The sequence below is a fragment of the Rhodamnia argentea genome, chromosome 11 (genome assembly GCF_020921035.1).
Source record: "Rhodamnia argentea isolate NSW1041297 chromosome 11, ASM2092103v1, whole genome shotgun sequence".
Classification (NCBI taxonomy): Eukaryota; Viridiplantae; Streptophyta; class Magnoliopsida; order Myrtales; family Myrtaceae; genus Rhodamnia; species Rhodamnia argentea.
This window is the reverse complement of record NC_063160.1, coordinates 1,258,355-1,282,891: the sequence shown is the minus strand read 5'-3', so window position 1 is coordinate 1,282,891 and position 24,537 is coordinate 1,258,355. Positions and strand designations below refer to the sequence as shown.

At 39.9% G+C, this 24,537-nt stretch overlaps 2 protein-coding genes across 2 annotated transcripts; both read left to right on the top strand.

The window, feature by feature from the left end:
• Window positions 1-3,486: 3,486 nt before the first annotated feature.
• LOC115750480 (SAL1 phosphatase-like) lies at window positions 3,487-14,595 on the top strand. The gene is made up of 8 exons (XM_030687861.2): window positions 3,487-3,732; window positions 4,266-4,341; window positions 11,637-11,710; window positions 12,000-12,205; window positions 13,239-13,443; window positions 13,610-13,708; window positions 13,794-13,947; window positions 14,335-14,595. The coding sequence occupies exons 1-8, from the start codon at window positions 3,493-3,495 to the stop codon at window positions 14,496-14,498; spliced, it is 1,218 nt and encodes a 405-aa protein (XP_030543721.2). The 5' UTR covers window positions 3,487-3,492; the 3' UTR covers window positions 14,499-14,595.
• Window positions 14,596-17,001: 2,406 nt separating this feature from the next.
• On the top strand, window positions 17,002-23,492 carry LOC115750483 (SAL1 phosphatase-like). The gene is made up of 8 exons (XM_030687862.2): window positions 17,002-17,083; window positions 17,606-17,681; window positions 20,388-20,461; window positions 20,621-20,826; window positions 21,858-22,062; window positions 22,350-22,448; window positions 22,525-22,678; window positions 23,040-23,492. Exons 1-8 carry the CDS (start codon window positions 17,018-17,020, stop codon window positions 23,201-23,203), a joined length of 1,044 nt encoding a protein of 347 aa, XP_030543722.1. The 5' UTR covers window positions 17,002-17,017; the 3' UTR covers window positions 23,204-23,492.
• The last annotated feature ends 1,045 nt before the right edge of the window (window positions 23,493-24,537 follow it).

Below are 24,537 nucleotides of genomic sequence, written 5' to 3'. Positions count from 1 at the left end.
AAGCCTTAAAGTTTTGGTGGAGAAGAAAATGAACAAGAGATGAACTGGAAGAGGAGGAGGAGGCGGAGGAGGAGGAGGATGAGAGAGAGAGTGTGTGTGATTGACCAAGTAAGTGCATGAATAAGGAGGCTTAATTTGCAAGCTTATCAAGAACATTAATGGGTTAGAGTTAAAAAAAAAAAATGATGCCATGCTTGCTATAATAGCAAAGTCGTAAGATTCGGTTGAAAGCGAAGGAGATGTAATTTTTTAGTTTTTTTTTTTTATCGGAAAGGAGATATGGAAAGTTAAAATGAGTTATAAATGGCCATCTTCAGTTGGCAAAACTTGGCTACAAGGGTGGAGAGAAACAATGTTACTAAAACATGTGATAAAAATCAATGACTAATGAAAATATACGAGACTCACATTTTTTGGCATTCTTAGTGTAGAATAATCTCACCACCCATGGTAATGTTCCATTAATTTAGTGCACTTTTGTAATTATAATCAAATGCTTGTGAAATTTATGTAAGTTAATGTGCGCTAGATCTAATAATTGGAATCATAAAGTGCTAAACATGCCTTACGACTATATATATCACGCAAGACCTATAAGTGCATTCGAAATCCTAAAACTTATGTGATTCGATTTGACTTTTGCTTTTCCTAAAACAAGAGTGGCTTGCTCACCCTTATTTCCCATTCCGACCATCATCACCAGTAAGTTTTTTTATCTCGTCAATTTAGAATCTATTTTAGTTTGTAGAAGATTTTAGAGGTGAGCATGGTTTTAGGTTTTAAAATATGCATAGCGGGTTCCACGTTCCAAAAATTGATAAACCGATTTCGACGGACGGATCCCAAGTTTCAAGTGAAACCTATAACTTAGAACCCGAAACAAGTCTTTGTATTTTTTTTTATGACTTCACGCGATCCTTCGATATTCCAATGGTGTTTAGTCATGAGTGAGTAATCAAGAATAACTAGTTTGAGCTTCTATTTCCGACGATATCCAGTATTGAGATTTCTACTTTGTTAATATTTTATATTTTCGTATGTCCAAATATGAGTTGTGCTCAATGAATTTTAGCAACTAATGGTGGTTATTTAATGTAATGATTCATTGCAATCATTCATTTAAGAATACATATGGAACCTATATAGACCTTGATTCCGACCCTAGAACCCGTGACAAGGTGACACATAAGCTTCACTTTTTAGGATATGCAGAGTAGATACTAGGTTTCAAAAATTGGAGAACATATTTCGACGGGTAGGTTCGAAGTTCCAGGTGGAACGTGGTCCGACCCTAGAACCGCTCACCCCTAAAAGATTTTATTAGGCGTTTGACTCTGTGACTTCAATTAAAAAAAAATTATATAAATTAAGCAAGATAAAAAGATAAACTTGCTTAGATGATAAAAATTTTGCATGTTTGTTGCACTATCTTTTTCTTTCCAATTGGAACGAAGGAAATGTGAAAACCTTTTAATGCACTGAGATTTGCTCTTGATCTTTGAGATTTCTTTGTTTTTTTTTTTTTAAGCGATCAGATGGTGATCTCTATGATTTCGAAAAAAATATGATGTTATTGAATTGAACTTATTGTATGACCGGAAAGATCTTACAGATTGTTTTGATAAGATACAAATTCAGGATATTTTAATTTTCTCCGGCCAAAATCAACGAAAAAAATTGCCTAAGTGGGCAACGGAGCTAAAAACCGAACACTCGGTGACCAAACCTGTCTCCCTAAAGCTCATAACTTAAGACCTTGAGCAAATGTGATCAGTTTTCGGGTTTGGCCGGTTCACCCTAGAAGATCGTTGGGGCAGAGAACTGGACCGATTGGTCACGATTCGGTTCTTGGGTTGGACTGGTCCAATTTAGGGTTTTGATAATTTTATTTTCTCCATGTATTAAAAGGAAAGGAAATGAAAACGTATCGGTTTAGTCCAGGCCGTCCGGTTCCGCACCTGAATTCGAGAACCGGATAGATTGTTCACCATTTCATAAATTTGAACCGATCAAAATCGACCGGTTCAATCCGATCCGGATCGACCCGGTTCCCGTGCACACTTCTAACCTTGAGCGCTGGACTCGAGCATCTTGACTCGGGACCTTGACCACCAACCTTGGTCCCTCGATGCCCTTCGGACCAGGGCTTTGCACAAACATCCGACCCCAAGGGCTAGACGCCAAGGCTCATACCCAAACCTTGATGGCTTATTCTGGGACCTTGGTGATTTGATCCCAAACATCAACGGCCAGTGCCACCCCGCAAGACCTTGCAAATTAAACCCGTTACCGAAAAGGCTGGACTGGGGACCTTGATGCCCGGACCCAAGACCTAGACCAAGTCCCTCGACCAAGTCCCTCTCATTAGAATCCGTGAGGTCGGACACGGGACGCTAGAAGCCGAACTTAACACTCGGCAGCCGTACTTGAGACCCTGGCGTCCCTATAGGAACTTGACCATCGAATGTCGAGGACACGAACGGGCGGACTTAGGCTTGAGACCTCGACGTTCAGATCCGAACCTATCTCCATGACGGTCGGGGTGAATTTGATGGTGTTAGCCTGTATCGACATAGAATAAGTCGAGATTGATGAATGGGGTACATGAATAAAAGGGTCATTGTACAAAAGCAATGTCAAAATTCCAGTTACATCGGTGCTATGGCCTCAAATTGCTACCATGGATTAAAAGAACGGGAAGACGTAGACCAAAAATAATATAAAGAAGAAACTAGAGAGTTGACATAGAGAGAGAGAGGACGAGGCGTACTTAGACAGCGAAGCCACGAGGATGGACCCTCGAAGACGTTTGGGCATCATAGCTACCTCCTCTAATCATCCATGAGTGCACTGCACACATTTGGGCTGAGAGAGGGTTTGGCAGAGATAATTTGATAGGTTTGGATCACTCTCTCCATCATGTTCGTATTTATAAGGCGGTGGCGAGAGTGGCTAAACTTCGTTGAAAATCTTACGAGTGTCAACTACGCATAGCCAAGGCATGGACGAATGAGGATGCGTACTCACATAAGAGATTTCGTAAGGCAGTCACGACCCTCTACGATCGGCCTTGTCATTGATCGACAAGAGCTTCAAGTCCTCTCAAATCACTAGCCTTCTTTTCGTGTATTGGGTGTTAAATTCGATTTCAATTATTTAAATTCTCACTTTCACAGTTTATCGCATTACTTTTTAGATCGATTTTTCATCGGTCGGTTTCAGCATACTTTAGGCTCCGTTTATTTCGTAAAAAAAATGAATAATTTAAAAAATATATTTTTTTTAAATATCATTCGTATTGGTGTGTATGATATAAATAAACTTTTAGAAAAAATATTTTTTAAATTCGCGAAACAAGTAAACCCCGTTCGATTGCGAGGTTCGTCCGTTCCTTACGCCCGGGCCCAATCCTTGACGAGAATCGCGACATTTCAAGTCACGAGTCCAAGTCGAGGAGCAGGCGTACGCGTAAGAAGAAAGCAAAGAATTGGCATGACTTCTGCAGCTACTCCAGCTGCTGCGGCTGTGTCGATGAGCTGTTTGCGAGTTGTGGCCTCCTCATTCTGCTGCCTGTCTAGCTCTCGATTACCCAAATTCGCGGAGCCCCATCTCCTCTCTCTTCCCTCCTCCGTCGCCTCTCGGGCTTTGGTCGTCCCCTCCGCCTCCATGCAGTACGACAAGGAGCTCGCCGCCGCCACGAAGGCCGTCTCTCTCGCCGCTTCTCTCTGCCAGGTCCGATCTCTCTCGGGGGTCGCATTTCGTTCTTTCAATGTGCGAATTGGTTTGTTGAAATGCATGTGGGGGTGCGGTTGATTTTGAGCTTCGAGTCGATTTGTCGTGGCGGAATCGATTCCCCCACCTATGACCTTACCCATTTAGGTCATTTTCGTAATGTCGGGTCGGATTGCTTATGCTTGATCACTGAGCTCATGAGTGCAGCTAAGGCGTTCGTGCTATTCATCCCTCATGCTTATGCTCTGCTTCAATCGAACGAATTTGGAAAATTTTCCCCTTTTCACGGAATATTTGTGGATGACCATTCGTTTATACTGGCTTTTCTGCTGATGAAAAGGCTGGCTTTTTTTGCTATTGAAATTCGTCAGAATCCCTTCATGTTTCTTCTATTGTATTCGTCTTCAGTAACTTCTTTCTTTTCTCATAATCCCCAGGGCTCTATGTTCTTTTCCTATTGAGGGGTGATGTTCCTCTTTTCAATACATACTTACTAGTACGCAGGTATTTGCTCACTTTTCTATGTATTGCAGAAATCGCAAAAAGAACTATTGCGATCGGATGTTCATTCAAAGTTAGACAGAACTCCAGTCACAGTGGCAGATTATGGTTGGTCTTAAATTCGATATTTCATTTTTTCCTCTCCGGTTATTTTGATCAACAAAACTTGCTCTTTGTTCTGGCACGTTGTATATGTATATCTTCTTGAAGACAACGATACAGACAATAACGGATGTCAATATGGACATGGGCATTTCTGGAATGAGTATTAAAATCAGGTTGTTTGGTGGAATCACAAGCCCTCAGCAACTTTTTTCCATTGTATACATAGAGAACTGCTCTGATTGAGAGTACTTGACATTTAGGTAGACCTAGATTTTGGTAAAATTTGGAATTAGCAAAATGCCATGATTTTTATTTTGTAACACCAGAAATGGGGACTACTTGAGCTAATGATAGAGGCAAGAACACCTTCCAGGCAAGTCCCATTAATTGACCATAGCGATATCATGGAATTAGCTTTGTGCATCTTCTTTCTCTTTCAAGAGCTCTTTAAGCTAGTATATCTCTTGTAGTTGGATTTTTCTTTTTTATTTAAATTGTTCGATAATTCTACCATTGGCTTGATGATCTTCAAGATTATCTACGAGAAAAATAATTCTAGATGCGAAATGTTCCATTACTCCATTGAAGTCAGGAGATTGCATGCAATTGTCATGTCAATGTTCCTTATGTGTCGTTCTGATCGAGATGGCTTACAAAGTTCTCTTTTTGCAGAGTTTCCTTGATAATCTGTGCACTCTAGCCTCATTTCATTGCTTAATCTTCTTTGCTATTGTGTTTATTTTCACCAAAATTCTGGTTAGGAAAAAGATCACGTCCTTTAGAACTATTGCTTCATTTGCATATGGAGTTGCTCAGTAAATGAATCATAGACCAGTTGTTCATGTGCTGAAATGCATCTGAAAGATCAGAACAACTTTTCCTAATTGGAAAATGAAAAAAATAAACTGTTTCCATGTTCTTCAGGATTAGACATTTTAGCAGATCAAATTCAGTAGCATACCCTTGACACTCTCTAGCTCAAGATATGCAGGAGTTTATTTTCTTCAGTGTAGGATTTAGAGTTACAAAGGGGTTAGCTGAATTAACTAGAACAGTTCTAGTTATCATCCAAAGGCCTTGTCCGGCACCTCTTAGAAGAAAATAAGATAGTTCGTGCAGTCAATCTTACTTTGTTGAGTGAATTATATATACACTGCAAACACAGACTGAAAATGGAATGGTCCGATTCATGTGTCATGGGCCAACAAATCCTTGGCTATGGAATAGCACATGCGGTGCCTAGCGAGATGAGAGCACTAGGCTAGGCTTTCTTCTACATTTGTTCTTAAAAACTGAAGAATTTAGAGGAAAGAATTGTGATAATTCTCATTTCATCTTGTACCACTATTACAAAACTATTTATAGGACTATGTTAAGTAGAAGCTAAAGAGAAAAAAAGATCTGAAAAATACAGCTAGCAGATCTGAAAAAAAACAGCTATTGTAATCCCACAAATTACGGGACCAATCCCACAAATTATGGGATACTAAGAAATCATTTCCTAGCTAATTAATTATAGCTATTCCTAATAATTGGGACCAGCTATTCTTAATAATTAGGACCTAAAAATCAGGATAATTCAACACTCCCCCTCAAGCTGAGGAATAGATGTCTTCCATTCCGAGCTTGGAAATTATTTCGTGAAAGATCCCACCATTAAGTCCTTTGGTCAGCACATCTGCAAGTTGATTTCCAGAAGGCATGTAGGACATGCAGAGGACATGCAGATCAACCCCTTTTCTAGCTTTTCTTTGATGAAGTGTCTGTCAATTTCAATATGCTTCATCCTATCATGCTGTACAGGGTTATGAGCAATGTTAATTGCTGATTTATTATCACAATACAGCTTCATAGGACCCTCCCACTCGATTTTCAAATCTTCCAGGATGATTTTGAGCCATAATAGCTTGCATATTCCTTCCGCCATTGCTTGAAATTCTGATTCAGCACTTGATCTTGCAACTACATTCTGTTTTTCACTCCTCCAAGTCACTAAATTTCCACCAAGAAATGTGCAATAACCAGATATTGACCTTTTGTCCACCAAGGATCCTGCATAGTCAGCATCGGTATAAGCTTCTAGCACAAGTTTTTGATTTCTTATGAATAGAACTCCTTTTCCGGGACTTCCTTTCAAGTAATGTAGCACTTGATTGACAGCTTGTAAGTGTGATTCTTTTGGGTCATGCATAAATTGACTAATCACACTCACTGAATAGGCAATATTAGGCCTAGTATGAGCTAGATAGATGAATTTCCCAACCAATCTTTGATACATTTCTCTATCTATAACAGGTTCATCCTTTGCCTCTCCAAGTTTTTTTATTAGGTTCAATAGGTGTAGCCACTGGCTTACAACCAAGTTTTCTAGTTTCCTTCAAGAGATTGGTCACATACTTATGTTGTGAGACAAAAATTCTTTGTCTTGAGTAAGAAACTTCAATTCCAAGGAAGTATTTGAGTCTTCCCAACTCCTTTATTTCAAACTCTTTAATCAAACAACATTTTAGCTTTTGTTTCTCCTTGTCATCGTCACCCGTGACAATAATATCAGCAACGTACACTAGAATTGCCGTTACTCTCCCTGTTGCCTTATGCTTAATGAAGAGGGTATGATCACCTTGGCTTTGTTTGTAGCCCGAAGCTTTCATAACTCTGAAAAATCTCCCAAACCAGGCTCTAGGCGATTGCTTGAGCCCATATAGCGCTTTCCGTAATCTACATGCTTTGTTTGTTGTCCTTTCTCCTTCAAAGCCTGGTGGAATACTCATTTAGATCTCCTCTTCTAGGTCTCCATGTAAGAATGCGTTTTTCACATCATACTGTTGAAGTTACTAATTAAAGTTGGCTGCCAGAGAAAGTAAGATTCTCAAGGTGTTCATCTTTGCCACCGGAGCAAATGTCTCCCGATATTCTACTCCATAAGTCCGAGAAGAACCCTTTGCCACCAATCTTGCTTTATATCTCTCAAGAGAACCATCAGCTTTATATTTCAAGGTAAAAATCCATTTGCAGCTCACAAGATTTTTTCCCTTTGGTTTTTCAACAATTTCCCAAGTCTTGCTTTTTTCTAGTGCATCCATTTCTTCTCTCATTGCATTCCTCCATTCTTCTTTAGACAATGCCTCAAATAAAGTATTTGGAATAGCAATGGTGTCCAGACTTACAATGAAATTTCTATGAGGTAGTGATAGGCGTTCAAGTGACACATAGTGAGATAGTAGATATAAAGGTCGCTTTGTGCACTCTCTTGTACCTTTTCTAATAGCAATGGGAAGGTGCGAGTCATTTTTTGGCATATCAATTGATTGTTTATGCAAAGAAGAGTCGGAACTTACCGGAAATTCATTTGCAAAACTCGGATGGGAATCTTGAACTTGTGTTTGGTCTGGAACAGCTGCCTTTCTTGAGTACACCTGAGGAAATCTCATAGAGTCATAAATACGAGTAGATGCAGGAGTGGACACTTGTTCTGCAATAGACTCGGACGTAGGGAGCGAGTCCGGGATTGAAGTAGTAGGAACTGATTCATTAGAAATTGATTGGTCAGGAGCTGATGAATCAGGGACCGGTTGATCAGAAGTGGGAGCTCGAATTGTAAAATTATCAAGAGGTAAGTCAAGATTAAGTTATTCAGTCTTTATCTTTCACTAATGATTTCTCCCCCTGAAGATAAGACTTGTGGAAAGTAAGGTTTGTTTTCTACAAATGTAACATCGGCTGATAAGTAGGTCTTTCTAGAAGGCGGATGATAACATTTATACCCCTTTTGTGTAGAGGAATAACCAAGAAAGACACACTTGATTGCTCTAGGATCTAGTTTCCCCTTTTGTTGATTATGAACATGTACGAATGAGGTGCAACCGAAGACTATAGGTGTGAGATTATTTGTTGTCCTGAAATGAGAATAAAAGCCGGAAAGAATGGCCATAGGATTTTTGAAATCTAATACTCTTGATGGCAGTCTATTAATCATGTATGTAGATGTACAGACAGCTTCCCCCCAATATGACTTGGGGACATTCCCATGAAACAACAATACTCGAGTAGTGTTAAGCAAATGACCATTTTTCCTTTGAGCAACCCCATTTTGTTGTGGTGTGTTTACACAAGATGACTCATGAATGATCCCTTCCTTATGGAAATAGGTTGACAAGATTTGATTAAAGTAGGCTGAGGCATTATCTAACCTAAAGCTCTTAATTTTAACTCCAAAATTGGTTTTGAACCATGGAATGGAAATTAGGGACAATTCTACTTACATCAGATTTGTGTTTGAGTAAGAATATCCATGTGACCCTAGTGCAATCATCGATTAGAGAAACAAACCATCGAGCCCCCGAGATATTTGGAATTGTGGAGGATGCCCAAATGTCACTGTGAATCAAATCAAAAGGATGAAAACTTCGTTTGTTGTTAATAGGAAAAGATACATGAGTATGCTTAGCAAATTCACAGGTATCACACTGAAATTCACTCATATCTAATCCTTTAAACAAAGAAGGAAACATAATGTTTAAGATATGGAAAGATGGATGACCAAAGCAAAAATCATAAAGCCAAATGATATCTTTATTTGAAGTACGAAGAAATGACAAGGATGAATTATTCACGACTTTCTTCGAAACCCTCAGCGTCTCAAGATAGTACAACCCATTCCTTTCCTTAGCAAGTCCAATCTTCCTCTCTGAATCCTGTTCCTGAAAAACACAGTAGGTAGGGTAAAAACTTGCATAACATTTGAGGTCTTTGGTGAGCTTTTGTATGGAGACAAGATTGGCCGATAGTTTTGGCACATGGAGGACACCTTTGAGAGTGAGAATGGGCGTAATATGGATATCACCAATTCCTGGGACAGTAGCCAGGGAACCGTTTGCGACCGCTATTTTTCTATTGCTTGGACATGAGGTATAGGTACTAAAAAAATTGTAAAGTGTGAGTCGTGATCCGTAGCACCTAAGTCTATTATCCAAGCTTCACTAGAAAGTGTTTCTGAGGCAATTAGACCAAAAGAGAACGGAGGCTTACCTGAGAGTGCCAAAGAACATGCACCATAGGGCTTTTCAAGAGGCCCTAAAAGGAGATAATTCTTCTCATTCAGCCTATAGTTTGCCCTCAAATTTTGTAGATCTCCAGTCATATGGTTGGTATTGGCCTCGTCAACTTGAATTTTTGTCTTAGACGTGGATATTTCTAGGTATGGTGAAAAAACAGGGAAAGTACTCAAAAAGGAAGATCACAACAATGACGGTTGCGATCAAATTGTTAAGCACAAAACAAATCCAGCAACGATGGCTGTGATTGAAAAGATTATTGCAGCAATAAAGGCTGCAAAAACAAATCCAACAATAAGGCTGTGATTGGAAAAAAATTGCGGCAATGAAGGCTGCAAAAACAAATCCACCAATGAAGGCTGTGATTGGAAGATTATTGCAGCAATGAAGGCTGCACTGCAACACTATCCCAGAAAAAAAAAAACAAGCCTAAAGCTCTGATACCATGAAGAATTTAGAGAAAAGAATTGTGATAATTCTCATTTCATCTTGTACCACCATTACAAAGCTATTTATAGGACTATGTTAAGTAGAAGCTAAAGAGAAAAACATATCTGAAAAATACAGCTAGCAGATCTGGAAAAAAACAGCTATTGTAATCCCACAAATTACGGGACCAATCCCATAAATTATGGGATACTAAGAAATCATTTCCTAGCTAATCAATTACAGCTATTCCTAATAATTAGGACCTAAAAATCAAGATAATTTAACAAGAACAATATGAGGAATAGCATCCTCTTATCGGATCGTATCGTGCCCAGTTTAGATCGGGTATCTAGTCCCTCGAGCGAGACACGTAGAACACTTCAGCGCAGCAACTGGTTTTAGCTTGCCATGGCCTCATTAAGAGAGTGGCATTAGCTCTCGACCAGTTTTTACATGAGAGGTCAACTCCGCCTCCAAAGCTTCTTGAAGTTTATAACCGTACTAAACTAGAACTCCTAGTGCAAACACCCTAATGCCACTCCTTCGAACCAGTTGTAATCATCCCTTCTGCATCACTCACTCTTCACACCAAGCTAGCCTTCCTTCTGTAGTCATTCCTAACAACGATATGGCAAATAGCATCCCTCTTATAGGGTTGTACTACGCCCGGTTTAGCTCGAGCATCTAGTTTCTTCCTCGGGATAGCTCGTGCGGCACCTAACAAGCCAAGAACACCAATCTAGCCTTCCTTCTATATTCGTTCCTAAAATAGTATGGCGAATAGCAGCCTCTTATTGGATCGTACCACACCCAATTTAACTCGAGCATCTAGTCTCTTGAGTGAAGCACAGAATACTTCAAGCACAATAATTGGTTTCGGCTTGCCATGGCCTTCATTAGGAAAGTGGCATCAGCTCTCGACCGGTTTGTGCACAAGAGGCCAACCCTACCTTTAGAGCTCCTTAGAGTTATATAATCTTTCTAACTTAGAACTTCTAGCACAAACGCCCTAATGCCACTCTTATGAACTAGTTGTATTCATCCCTTCTACATCACTCACTTTTCACCCCAATGCCACTAGCTCCACTCACAAGGGTACGTGAGTACAGGAGAATACAGTCCATGATGCATGCAGGAGTGCTTTTAGGCATGACCTATTGAGGACCATGATAGTGATAGATTCCTGATGGGCATGAACATGCTTGGATTTAACTTAAGTGCTTGATCTTTTTGACTTGCTAATTGTTCCACCGTGGTGAAGAAGCGTCTGATTAACTGCGAAGTATGTTCATCAATAATATGTGATTGGCATTTGGTTGTTGAAGGGTCACTCTATACCAGCTTGTGGATAAGCTTTGGTGAACCTGTGCATCTTGGGCTCTGCTTCTCATTTTCTCTTTTGCCTTTTGTCTTATCTTCTCTTTTTGGCGCCAACCTTTTGTCTTATCTTATTTACCAGAAACTAGGCAAGTCAGTTCATGAGTATCCATTTGCTTCTACATGTTATAGGCTGCTTGGGGTAACGCATCTGGTCATTTGGACAATCAGAGAATGCTTGTTCGATTGCTTAAATTTCTTTAGTTAATACACGTGTAATAGATCCTTCAAGCATGTGCATACCTGAGTGTCCAAGTTGTATACTTATTGGATGGAGGTGCACCTAAAAGGAGGATGCATGGACCTTTCTCATGTATAAAATCATCTAATCTAAGGATCCATCAGTCATCCATATTTTGTTATGTCTGAAGACAGTAAATTGCCGTCTTCTTCAGCCTTTTGGCCTTATGGAGCGATTGTTCTGTTGCTGGTTCACAGGTTCACAGGCTATAGTTAGTATTGTGCTGGAAAGAGAGCTTTCAGCTGAACCACTCTCTTTAGTGGCTGAGGAGGTTAGTATGTGGTTTTTTTTTTTTTTTTTTTGGTAACCGAGGTGTCCGCGCGGCCGGCGAGCTATGGCTCAAACCAGCGGTGAAGCACGACTAGTCCCGGGGTGGCTGGCGTTTGAACCCGGGACCTCCGTGAAAGGCCGGGCTCAAACCATCGCGGCCACCGATGGGTGGGTATTAGTATGTAGTGGTTTGTAACCCCCCAAAACGATAAACATAAAGCTTAGTGGTTGGTACCTCTATTTTCTGATAACGTGGAAAATGCATCTTCAAAGTCTCTCACTCCTTTCAGGATTCAGGAGATCTTCGCAAGGATAGTGGAGAAGACACCCTCCATCGCATAACAAAGCTTGTAAATGAAACTATTGAAAATGATGGTTCATATGGTGCTTCTCTGTTATCACCAGAAGATGTATGTAGGGCAATTGACAGTGGGAAGTCAGAAGGTGGTTCTTTTGGTCGACACTGGGTCTTGGATCCTATAGATGGTACAAAAGGGTGAGAAACCTATTTTGGGAGCATGGGCTCGTCTTTCGTTAACCACTTTCCTCTATCGTTTACTTTTACAAATTTCAGTATCTGAATAATATAGGGCCTTGATGAGAAAACTGTTGTGGCAATTTTTATTTATTCTAAATGGGATACTCTTTGGCATAAGATTATTCAAGCATGACGGATGTCGTTCATCAAAATTTTGAAGAGAGAAACTGCTATAAAATGGCCTGGCCCTTGGAATCCTATGTCATGGACCTAGAGGCATACACATTTTTTTGTTTTTTTACAATATAGATTTGGCATTCTTGATTATTTTTGTAAGAACTGTTGGCAAAGGATGTATTATTAGCCAAACAGTAGTCATATCAGTCTTTCTATTGTTTGAGATTTTCATTTTCTTTTATTTTGAATTTTCTCATTCATAAATCCTTATTTCTCCGCAGCTGCTAGTGGCTGAGAAATCGAGAACTTCTCTTTGTTTCAATTACTAATTGCTAAATTAATATTTCTATCCTCCTTTCCTCAACATGTAGTGGCAAATCAAACATGTATTAACTCTACTCTGTCTCTATCTGCTGTTGTTAAAATGTGCCAAAGTATTCTACTTGGTGTTCATTGGTGCATGTGGAACAGATGTTTTCTGTATTTAGTGAACAAGTGCTTTAAAGGAATTTCTACTACTTATTTATGCAAAGAATTGGTACGAAGTACTTTTTGCCATACCACAATATCTTGGTGATGAATGGGCATTTTAGCACTTTTGCGAACCGAATTCAGGCAACTCTCATGGCTAAAAAATTATTTGTTCTTGGCACTCCAGGAAGTCTCTTTAACAGATATGCAGGCCATTGCACATTTTACAACTACCTCCCTCTAATTATATCATTTGTATCCTACATTGCTGGGGATGCCTCATCGTACAGTCAATTTACTTTTGTGCTCTTTTGTAACTGCTATGATGAAGTTTTTACTGTTTTGCCGACTCATTAGGTATCAACTTGTTCGGAAGGATTTATGCAATGAGATTACCTTGCAGGTTTTTAAGGGGAGATCAATATGCAGTAGCATTAGCTTTGTTAGATGATGGGAAAGTAGCATTGGGTGTCCTGGCTTGTCCAAATCTTCCGTTAGCATCTATAGCAGGGAATGTGACGCAGGAAAATGTCGTTGGCTGTCTTTTCTATGCAAAAGTTGGTTCAGGAACTTTCATGCAGTCATTAGATGGATCTTCACCAGTCAAGGTATAATTTTCTTCTCGACCAATTTATCATCCAAATAAATATCAGATTCCATGGTCGAGGCCCTGTTCTCAAGTCCTGCAGGCAGGGACCTTTTCTCATATCGTTGGGCATGTTTTATCTGCTATTGAACTTTGAGAGGAACATCACATGTTTGATAAATGTCCAGGTGCATGTCAGTGATATTGGAAATTCTGAAGATGCATCACTCTTTGAATCATATGAGGAAGCACACTCCATGCAGGATTTGACAAGCTCCATTGCAAGGGTAAAATTCTCTCTCTCTGTGTCCCCAAGATCAAGTGCAGCATAATAATCTTCAATAGATCTCTGAGGAGAACTCTCTGTAGCAGAAACTTGGTGTCAAAGCCCCGCCAGTGAGGATAGATAGCCAGGTCAAATACGGGGCTCTTTCCAGAGGTGATGGAGCGATATACCTGCGCTTCCCTCACAAAGGATACCGTGAAAAAATTTGGGATCATGCTGCTGGGTGCATTGTTGTTACTGGTACAGGAATTTCTCTCTTAGTTGTACTTTCTCTTTGTAGAATGACTAGTCAGCTTTGAGACTATCATAAGGCAAGAAAAATGCATATTTATGATCCCTCTCTCTCTCTCTTAATTTACAGAACTTACGTAACTTGTGGGTTGGGTAGCTCTAGTGTATGGATATAGTAGCTACTCTGTCAATCAACATGCATAGACCTTCCAAGCCTATCACTTTATTTTGCTCGACTAGACCTTCTAGCCATCGTAATGTGGTTTTAGCAGGTAATCTGCCTTTCACATGCTCGCTGATGAAAGTGCTAGGAAGCTTTTGTTTGTCCCTTTGAGAATAAGAAAGTTTTAGGTCTTAGTTCTTGTGTTGAATGAGACTGCCTTTTATGAATCACAGAGGCTGGAGGAGTGGTAACAAATGCAGCCGGGCAACCTCTGGATTTCTCCAAAGGGAGATACCTTGACTTGGACACCGGGATTATAGCTACCAATCAAAAGTTGATGCCATCACTCTTGAAGGCAGTAAGAGAATCCTTGGAGGAGAGATCTTCCTCATTGTGATGCTACTACACTACTCCCTTTGCCCTAAGGCATCGATGCAACCCGCGCAATGCGGCAGGAAGGATGCGATCTTTTCTATTTTCTGTCAACGATAAAATTCTAGCTTTATTTCAAGGGAGCAGCAGAAGTGTAATAAGAAAAATGGACATAAAAGGATCGTCCATCCGACATCATAGTCCAATATCCTCTTACAAGTTAAGGATAACCATTCCATGTGCTGAAACTGAGAATTGCAGAAACAGCATAAGTTGCTCTGAAATTTACTTGCGTACTTCAGAAGAGTTGTCTGGCCCTCTTAGGCTTCCGAGCAGAAACATAACTGGTGGATCAGGGACTTCGACGGTTACGAAAATGCTAATTTCGATAGATCTTTATCATAATCAAGTATACAAAAATAGTGGAATCTACACTAAGACCTTTTATCACTTACTTGAAAAGGTGGATCACGAATAAACTATAATTGATTTGCTTTCGGCGATATTGGAACGGGAGTGCACTAAAGAGGAACGAGATGTGAGCTAAAAGCTTGACCCTCTGGCACTGCTTGACCGATAAATTAAGTTGAGTCCACATTTGACACAAGAATGAGGAAAATAACATAAATAGTCTATGAACTTTGATCTAAAATACAATATGGCTTTTGCGCTTTGAATTTGTTGAATGAGTCCCTAAACTCTTAATTTATTTAATGTAATCTTTAAACTTTTAGTACATATTCAATTTAGTTCTTGAATTATATGAAAATGTCCAATATGGTCTACGATATTAAATTAGTAAAAGGATTACATTAAATATTTTCATATAGTTCGGGCACTATACTGAATATGTATACAAAATTTATGGACTATATTGAACAAATTTAAAGTTCATGTATCACATTGAACGTTTAGCTAAAGTTTAGTAAACACATTGAACAAATTAAAAATTTAACGATCATATTATACATTAAGCCAAAGTTCAGAATCTATTTGGGTCGACTATTACGAGGATCACTATCGTAACGAGTAAACGTATGGGCCTTGGGATATTAAGGGTGTGCATGATAATATTTCTGGGGTGGATTTTTGCTCCAGAAGTTTCTAGAGCAAAAATCCATTTGCTAACGTAATTTCTGAGGGCGAAATTCATTTGGTAAAATTTTTTACTTTTGAAAGAAATTTCTACTTCTGAAGTTGTTTTCCCCCAATTTGAGAAATTTTTAAAAAATTACTTTTCAACTCAAGATGTACGTCTCGCCTCACCCTCTTTTTAACACGTTTTCATCCTTTTTTCAACCACGCTCACCTTCGTCAACCTCTTCCGGCGACCACCGCCCATCGTTGCTCGTGACCATTGCCACCCACAACCGACCACCACCGGTAGTCGCCGCTAACCGCCGACCATCGCTTGCCATCACCCACCATCACCACCCGACTACCGCCCCGAGCCACTAACCACCGCCAACGTCCATCGGTAGTCGCCCGCAACCATCGCCAACCGCTGTCCACGGTCGTCGTCGCGGGCGCCACCAACTGCTAACAACCACCACCACCTACAAGGGGCCAAGACCACCTATCATCATTCACCGGTGGCCGTCGCCAACCGTTGACCACCGTTTTCCCCCACTGCCAATTGTTAACCACCATGCTGCCCACCACCATAATCTACCACCGACCTCCATCAACCGGCATCGCCAAGTCACCGTCTCCAGTAGTCAAAGTAAAAAATAAATTTTTATTTTTAAAAAGTAAATAATATTTTTTAATAAAAAAATTATTTTTAGAGAAATTTAAAAAATTTATAAATTAGTAGAAATTTTTGGTCAGTCGATAAATAATTTTTCATAAAAGATTTTGTATTAATAATGTTTCAGAAGTAAAAATTTTTAATCATTGTTAAATGAATTTCTCTAATCAAAAAATAACTTTTGGAGAAAAAGTAAAAAAATTAACTTTTGCTTCTAATAGAAAATTTAACTTCTGGCTAGGTAGACATGGCTATGGGCCGTGAACCAACAGTTCCGGTTTGTGGCGGTGCTTGAACCGGAACCAGCCCTTGAAGAGGCCGTCCCGATTTCGGGCCGGTTCCGGTTCGGCCCAATTTTGGGCCGTTCGGAGGGGCAAGTGCCGTTTTCCCTTTTTTTTTTTTTTTTTGGGCGGTTTGGAATCCACTCGGAACCATCGGTTTTGGATCGGTTCCGAATTTTTTTAAACCATAACCGGCCCGTGAGGTGCCGGGCCAGTTCCGGTTCGGAACCGGCGGTCCCGATTTTTCCACGGGCCGGTTCCGGGCCCAAACCGGCCCGTGGCCATGTCAGGCCAGGTTAATTTCCGCTGCCGTGCCCTAAGGTTGTATAAACGGCGACTCATGTCGAGGTTTCAGAGTCCCTAATCCAAGCTCCGATGAGTTTGAAGCCTTGGAGACTTGATCTATGGTAGCGGTCAGATCCCCGACACATACATCCACGTCAGTTCCAAGCTGGTTCCAAAGGTCAGTAAGATCGGTGAAAAAACTGGAATTGGGTCGTCTCCTCCTTCTCCATGTCGTGTGATAAGGAGCTCGCCGCCGCCAAGAAGGCCGCCTTTCTCGCCGCTTCTCTCTGCCAGGTTTCATCTCTCTGGGGTCGAATACTGTTTTGAGTCGATTTATCATTGTGTGTTTGATGCCCCACCTACTCATTTAGTTGAGTTTTTCAGAAGAAATGTCGGATTGGATTTGCTTACGAGTAGGCACTGAACACTCACTAGAGCAATTGATGCATTCGTGCTTTTGATCACTCATGCTCATGCTCTCCTCCTTCACTCGAATGGATCCGGAAATTTGTTCTCTTTTTCAAAGAATTCATGTGGGTAATCGTTCATTCTTATTGTGGCTTTTCTGCTGATGAAAAGGCCTCCTCTTTTTCTGTTTCCGAAATTCACTACCGTTGCTTCTTGTTTCTATAGTATTCGTCCACTTCTGTAACTTCTTACTTTGCTCATTATGACCGAAGCTCTCATTTTTGGTTTTTCCCTGTTGAGGGATGATGCTTCTCTTTCGAAATGGTCCCATGAAGGCAGAACGATGTTCTGTTGTCGATAGATGGTTACTGATACGCTGGTGTTTACTCACTGTTCTATATATTGTAGAAAGTGCAAAAGGCATTATTTGAATCAGATGTTCAGTGGAAATCAGACAGAACTCCCGTCACAGTGGCAGATTATGGTTGGTCTTCAATACGATATTTTGTTTGTTCCTTTCTGGCTATTTCGATTATAAAACTTGCTCCCTATAAATATACGTATGTATTTTCTTAAAGGAGAGTATAGAGGCAATAATGGATCTCGATATGGACATGAGTGTTTCTGGAATGAGTATATAAGTCATGTTGTTGTGTACACGTAGAGAACTCCCGTGGTTGAGAGTACTTTGGTAAAAGTAGAATTCTAGACAGCTGTGGAAGCGAAATTCTAGTGGGTTGCATTTAGCAACTGGATAACCAGCCAGTCCTCCAAACTGTTTCAAAGACTGGGAGAAGCTTTTTGCATCTAATTTGTCTTTCGAGATCTCCTTAAGCTAGTATTTTTCTTGTAGTTGGATTAGGCTATCTACTGGAGAACAATTTAGATGCGAAATGGTTCATTACTCTAGTGAAGTCAGGACAATGCCGGCAATTGTCATGCCGGTGTTGCTTATGTTTCATTGTGATCGAGATGGTTTACAAAGTTCTCTTTTTGCACAGCTTGAGAATCTGTGCAGTCCAGCCTTATTTTCATTGCTTAATATTCTTGGGTCCTTTGTCTATTTTTCATGAAAATTCTGGTTAAAAAAGGTCACGTCCTTCAGAACTAACTGTTTGATTTTGATTTTGAGTTGCTTAGTAAATGAATCATAGATCAGTTGTTCATGTTCTAAAATGCATCCTAAAGTTTGGAAGGATTTTTCCTTTTCCTATTCAAATAATGAAAAAACTGTTTCTATTCTTCAGGATCAGACATTTTCGCAGAGCAAATGCAGTAGCATAACCCTTGACAATCTTTAACTCGAGATAGGGCGGGAGTTTATTTTCTCTTTGTGAGATTTAGAGTTACAAAGGGGTTAGATGAATTAAATATAAAAGTTCCAGTTGTAATGCAAAGGCCTTTTCCAACACCTCTTAAAAGAAAATAAGATAGCTTATTCAATCAATCTGACCTTGTTGAGTGGATCACTAGAATACATGCCAACGTTTTTTTTTTTTAGTGGAAAATGTAAGTATTATAAAATAGATGAAGTAGAGCAACTCAGGGGCGTCACCTAGAATTACAAAAGGAGCTAATAATTCTAAAAGATGTAGATATGAAGTCTCCACATAGTAGCCAAGACAACGTTCGTCCGAGAAGGTCTGATTTTTTGGTAAAGCGAAGCTCGATCTCTTACATTTTTCCGTACCTTAGCCAAAATAATATGGAAGTTAGTTGAATTGTTATGAAACCGTTTCATATTGTGCTCCATCTAAATGCAATATATGGTCACTAGGAAGGATAACTTGAGAAGTCCGGTGTCTAAGTCTTTGCCCTTTGTTGCCTTAATAATCCACTGGAGTCCCTCATTCCATCCTCCTAAAGGGCGTCTTATCCTATATTGTGCTAGGATACGGTGCCATATGCTGCTTGTCCACTTACACTAGAAGAGCAAATGTGATCTGTTTTCTATGTTAGCCTTGCAGAAATGACACTGGATATCAACTGTAGACTATGTTACACGGACACGCCCCCAAGGACAAATTTCACGTGTCGGACACGCGTCGGACACCGACACGTCCGGACACGCTTCAACATGTTTTCCAATATCAATTCACAAAAATTTTATACTTCAAAATCATTACTTGCCCACGTCTCCATGAACCTTTGGCCCATGGACACGCTAGGCATTCCTCATGGCCCATCAAGCCAAGATGGGTTGCTTCATGCAACCGAGCCCCCATTTATAAGAGGCTTTCCCTTCCTTTCTCTATTACATTGCCAATGTGGGACAAAGAATTAGTCATGTGCACAGGCAGACACGGTTCCTGGTCATGAGACAAAAAAAAAAAAAAAGTGTCCCAATGTGTGCACAAGCAAACATATTTCATTCTAGGGCTTTTTTTAATTATCTATTTATTTGTGACTTCAGCAAAATAATAATTTATCATGTATATATAAAAATATATATTTAATATACAACGTGTCCCAGCATGTCGGAATTTTCTGTTTTTTGATAAACAACATGTCGGCATGTCGTGTCCCGTGTCGGTGTAACATAGATCGTAGATAGCCATTGTGCAACGATCTAAGCTGTCAGCAATCTATCTCTGCACGCTAGCCAACCAATAAAATTGTGTTTGCTAATGCCACTGGTCCAAATTAAGGTATACCACTCCACCGGGGCTCTCACTTGTCTGAGCTCATAATTACACACTAACGTTTCACTCTGGTGGAAAAGGCTTAATACTAACTCCATGGTACTTTTGTCGATGATATTTGACTACACATTGGATATTGGAGGGTCACACAACACCATCTCGTGGAGAAGCTTTTGGGAACCTGTGGATCTTGGGCTCCACTTCTCATTGTCTTTTGCCTTTTGTCTTATCTTCTCTTTTATAGGTGGCTTGGGGTAATGCATCTGGTCATTTGGACAGTGAATATTTGTTTGATGGTCTGATCTAATACACATTGAATCGATCCTTTAGTCAAGGAACCATGTTCATACCTGAGTTTCCAAGTTATGTACTTCTTTGGAGGAAGGCGCACCTAATAGTAGGATTCATGGACCTTTCTCCAGTATCACATCACATAAATTTAGGATTCATCAGTTATCCATGTTTTGCTATCTCTGAAGAGAGTAAATACCTATCCTCCTTCACCCTTTTGGCATAAATGGAGTGATTGTTCATTTGCTGGATGACAGGTTCACAAGCCATAGTTAGTTTTGTGCTGGAAAGAGAGCTTTCAGATGAACCACTCTCGTTAGTGGCAGAGGAGGTTAGTATGTAGTGGTTTGTAAACCACACGCGCACACACCCCACCTCCACTCTTCAACACCAAAAGTTAAAAATAAAAAGAAAGTTTAATGGGTAGTCGTGGTATTCTATTTTCTGGTAACATGGACAACTCATCTTCAGGTTCTCTCACTTTTTTCAGGATTCGGGAGATCTTTGCAAGGATAGTGGAAAAGACATCCTCCAGCGCATAACAAAGCTCGTAAATGAAACTATTGCAATTGATGATTCATATAGTGCTTGTACTTTATCACCAGAAGATGTACTTAAGGCAATTGACAGTGGGAAGTCAGAAGGTGGCTCTTCTGGCCGACACTGGGTCTTGGATCCTATAGATGGTACTAAAGGGTGAGCAATCTATTTTGGGAGCGTCGGCTCGCCTTTTATTTACAACTTTCCTCTTTCGTTTACTTCTCGGAATTTTAGTATCCGAGAGTAATATAATGCCTTGGTGGGAAATACTGTTACTGCAATTTTTATTTGTTTCAAAATGGGATACTCTTTGCACAAGGTAATTAAATCGTGAAGGATAAGTTCCTAAAATTTTTGAAGAGAGAATATGCTTTAAATGGCCTAGCCCTTGGAACCTTGTGTCATTGACTCAGAGGCACACACAAATTTTTTCATTGATTCTTGGATACAAGTCTTCCATTTCTTGATGATTTTGGTAAGAATTGTTTTGCATATTGCCTATTCACATCATCTTTCTTTTCGTTATGATTTTGATGTTTCCTACTTCTCAAGTTTTCTTATTCATAAAGGAATCTACTACTTAAAGTCATTTTTTCTCCACAGCTGCTAGTAGCAGAGAAATTAATTTGTTTCAATTACTAATGGCTATTGAATAGTTTCGTCCTCGTTTCCTCAACATGCAGTGGCAAATCGAGCATGTATTGATTCTTCTCTGTCTCTATCTGCTGTTGTTCTATGTGCTAAGGTCTTTCGGCTTGATGTTCATTGGTGCATGTAAGATAAATGTTTTCTGTTTTTACTGAACAAATGGTTTAAAAGAATTATTACTAACTATTGGTGACGAGTTTGGTACGAAGAATCTTTTGCCATACAGCAATATTTTTGCGATGAATGGGCGTAATTAGGACTTTTGCTGACTGGATTTGGCCAATACTCATTGGATAAATAATTAATAGTTTTTGGCACTCCAGGAAGTCTCTTTGAAAGATACATGGCCATTGCATATTGTCACCATTACCTCCCTTAATTACCATTGGTATCCTACATCATTGTGGAGGCCTCATCGTATGGTCAATTTACTTTTGTGCTCTTTTGTAACTGCTATGATGAAGCTTATTACTGCTTTTTGCAGACTTATTAAGTATAAACTAGAATGGGAGGATTTATGCAATGAGATTGCCTTGCAGGTTTGTAAGGGGGGATCAATATGCAGTAGCATTAGCTTTATTGGATAATGGGGAAGTAGTGTTGGGTGTCCTTGCTTGTCCAAATCTTCCATTAGCATCTATCGCTGGGAATGTGCCATCGGAAAGTGCTGTTGGCTGTCTATTCTACGCAAAAGTTGGTTCAGGGACTTTCATGCAGTCATTGGATGGATCATCACCTGTGAAGGTTGTTATAATTTTCTTCTTCACCAATATCTTTCCACCTTTAGCGTGCATGAATATCAGATTCCACGGTCGAGACACACACACAAAAAAAAAAAAAAAGAGAGAGAGAGAGAGAGAAAAAGAAAAGAAAAGACGGTTCACCTGGAGCAGGTGCAAAAGGCCCTGTTCTCAGGCCCTGCATGATGACCTTTTCTCATATAATTTCTCCATCATCCTTTGGCATGTTCTGAGTTGTAACTGCTATTGAACTTCGAGAGGAACATCATAACATCTTGAGTATAAGTCCAGGTTCATGTCAGTGATATTGGAAATCCGGAAGATGCGTCATTCTTTGAACCATTTGAGAAAGCACACTCCATGCAGGAGTTGACAAGCTCCATTGCAAGGGTAATATCTCTCTCTCCAAGATCAAGTGCAGCATAATGATCTTTAATGGATCTCTGAGGAAAACTCTCTGTAGCAGAAACTTGGTGTCAAAGCCCCGCCAGTGAGGATAGATAGCCAGGCCAAATACGGAGCTCTTTCCAGAGGCGATGGAGCAATATACATGCGCTTCTCTGGCAAAGGGTACCGTGAGAAAATTTGGGATCATGCTGCTGGGTGCATTGTTGTTACTGGTACAGAAATTTCTCTCTCTAGTTGTACTTTTTCTTTTTAGAATGATTAGGCAGTTTTGAAAGTATCACAAGGCAAGAAAATGCATATTTGTGAAATCGCTCTCTCTCTCTCTAGTTTTTTATTTACGGATCTTGCTATTCTGTCAATCACCATACATATACCTTCAAACCCTGTTACTCTATGTCGCTCAATTAGACCTTTGACGGATCATAATGCAGTTTTAGCAGTAACAGCTGGTTGCTTTTCTGCGTGCCCACAAATGAAAGTACTAGGATGCTTTTGTTTTGTCCCTTTGAGAATAAGAGGAGTTTTATTTTCTTGGTTCTTGCGTTGAATGAGACCCTCTTCTTTGAATCACAGAGGCCGGAGGAGTGGTGATCGATGCAGCAGGACGACCTCTGGATTTCTCCAAAGGACGACACCTCGACTTGGATGCCGGGATTATAGCTACCAATCGAATGTTGGTGCCATCAATCTTGAAGGCTGTAAGAGAATCCTTGGAGGAGAAACCTTCCTCGGGGTGATGCTACAACACTACTGTTTTCTGTCCCTATGGCATCGATGCAACTCGTGCAACGCGGCAGGAAGGATTTGGTCCTTTCTGTCGTCTGTCAACAGTAAAATTTAGCTTTACTTCAGGGTAGCAACTGAAGTGCAATAAGAAAATTCGAGTTCAAGGGAGCAACTCACATTGTATTCGCTGTGTAATGTGCAGAACATCCATCTTTTGATGCCTAAGAAGTTGGGCGAACACATTTTATTGAACCCACTAGTGTAATGAGAGGTGACCATAAATTGTGAAACTGGAAGAGACCGTCTTGCACCTATATGTTAATGCAGTGGCACGCACATCGCACAGGAAAAAAAAAATCATATTGCAGATAGGGGGAAATTTGTCAAAAAAAGTTCTAAACCTTTTGTACTTTTGTCAATTTAGTCTTAAATCGCTCAAGTTTGCCGATTCAGTCCTAAATTTTTTTACCTTTTGCCGATTTAGTCCTCTTGACCAAAATTTGCTGAAGTGGATGCCGGTTGTCCTACATGGCATTGCAGGTGCTGAAGATGGATAATTTTTAATAATATTTTAATACTTGTGCAAGTATTTTTCTTTATTTTTTCTTTTATATTTTTTTCCTTTCTTTTTTTTCCCTTCTGTCGCCCTCAAGGGAGGACGGGCCTTGTTGGCGTCCAACGAGGGTTGCCCTCGGGTGGGTGGGCGACCCCTCGTTAGGGGTCGGTGGGGGCAGCCTTCCCTCGAGGCCAACGGAGGTTGAGGCTAGGCGGAGGAAGAACAAAAGAAAAGGAAAAAAATGGAAAAGAGAAAAAAGAACAGAAAAAAGAGAAAATAAATAAAAAAAATTAAAAAAAATTAAAATATAATTATATTGTTCACGTCGGCGTTAGCGATGCCACGTAAGATGGTCGGCGTTTATGTCGGGGATTTTTGACCAATAAAATTGAATCAATAAAATGTGAAAAAATTTAAAACTGAATAGACAAATTTAAAAGATTTATGACTAAATTAACAAAAGTGTAAATGATTTAGTATTTTTTTGACAATTTTCCCGCAAATGGGATTTAGTTGTCGAATCAAACTTGAGATTTGGAGGTGCTCAAGCTTGCATTATCTAGTGACGCTGAAGACTTACATTAAAGATGGCAAATTCATTGATAGTTCTCATTATTTCGCTAGCCTCATTGGCAACAGTCATAATGAGTCGGCCGCCAAAAAAAATAAAAATAAAAATAAAACCATAAACACACAAAAAAAAAACTCGCTTGAAAAATGTCTACGCTCGCGACTAATTACTCATTAAATTGTGACAATAGTTGCATAAAATATTTATGATTCGGACAA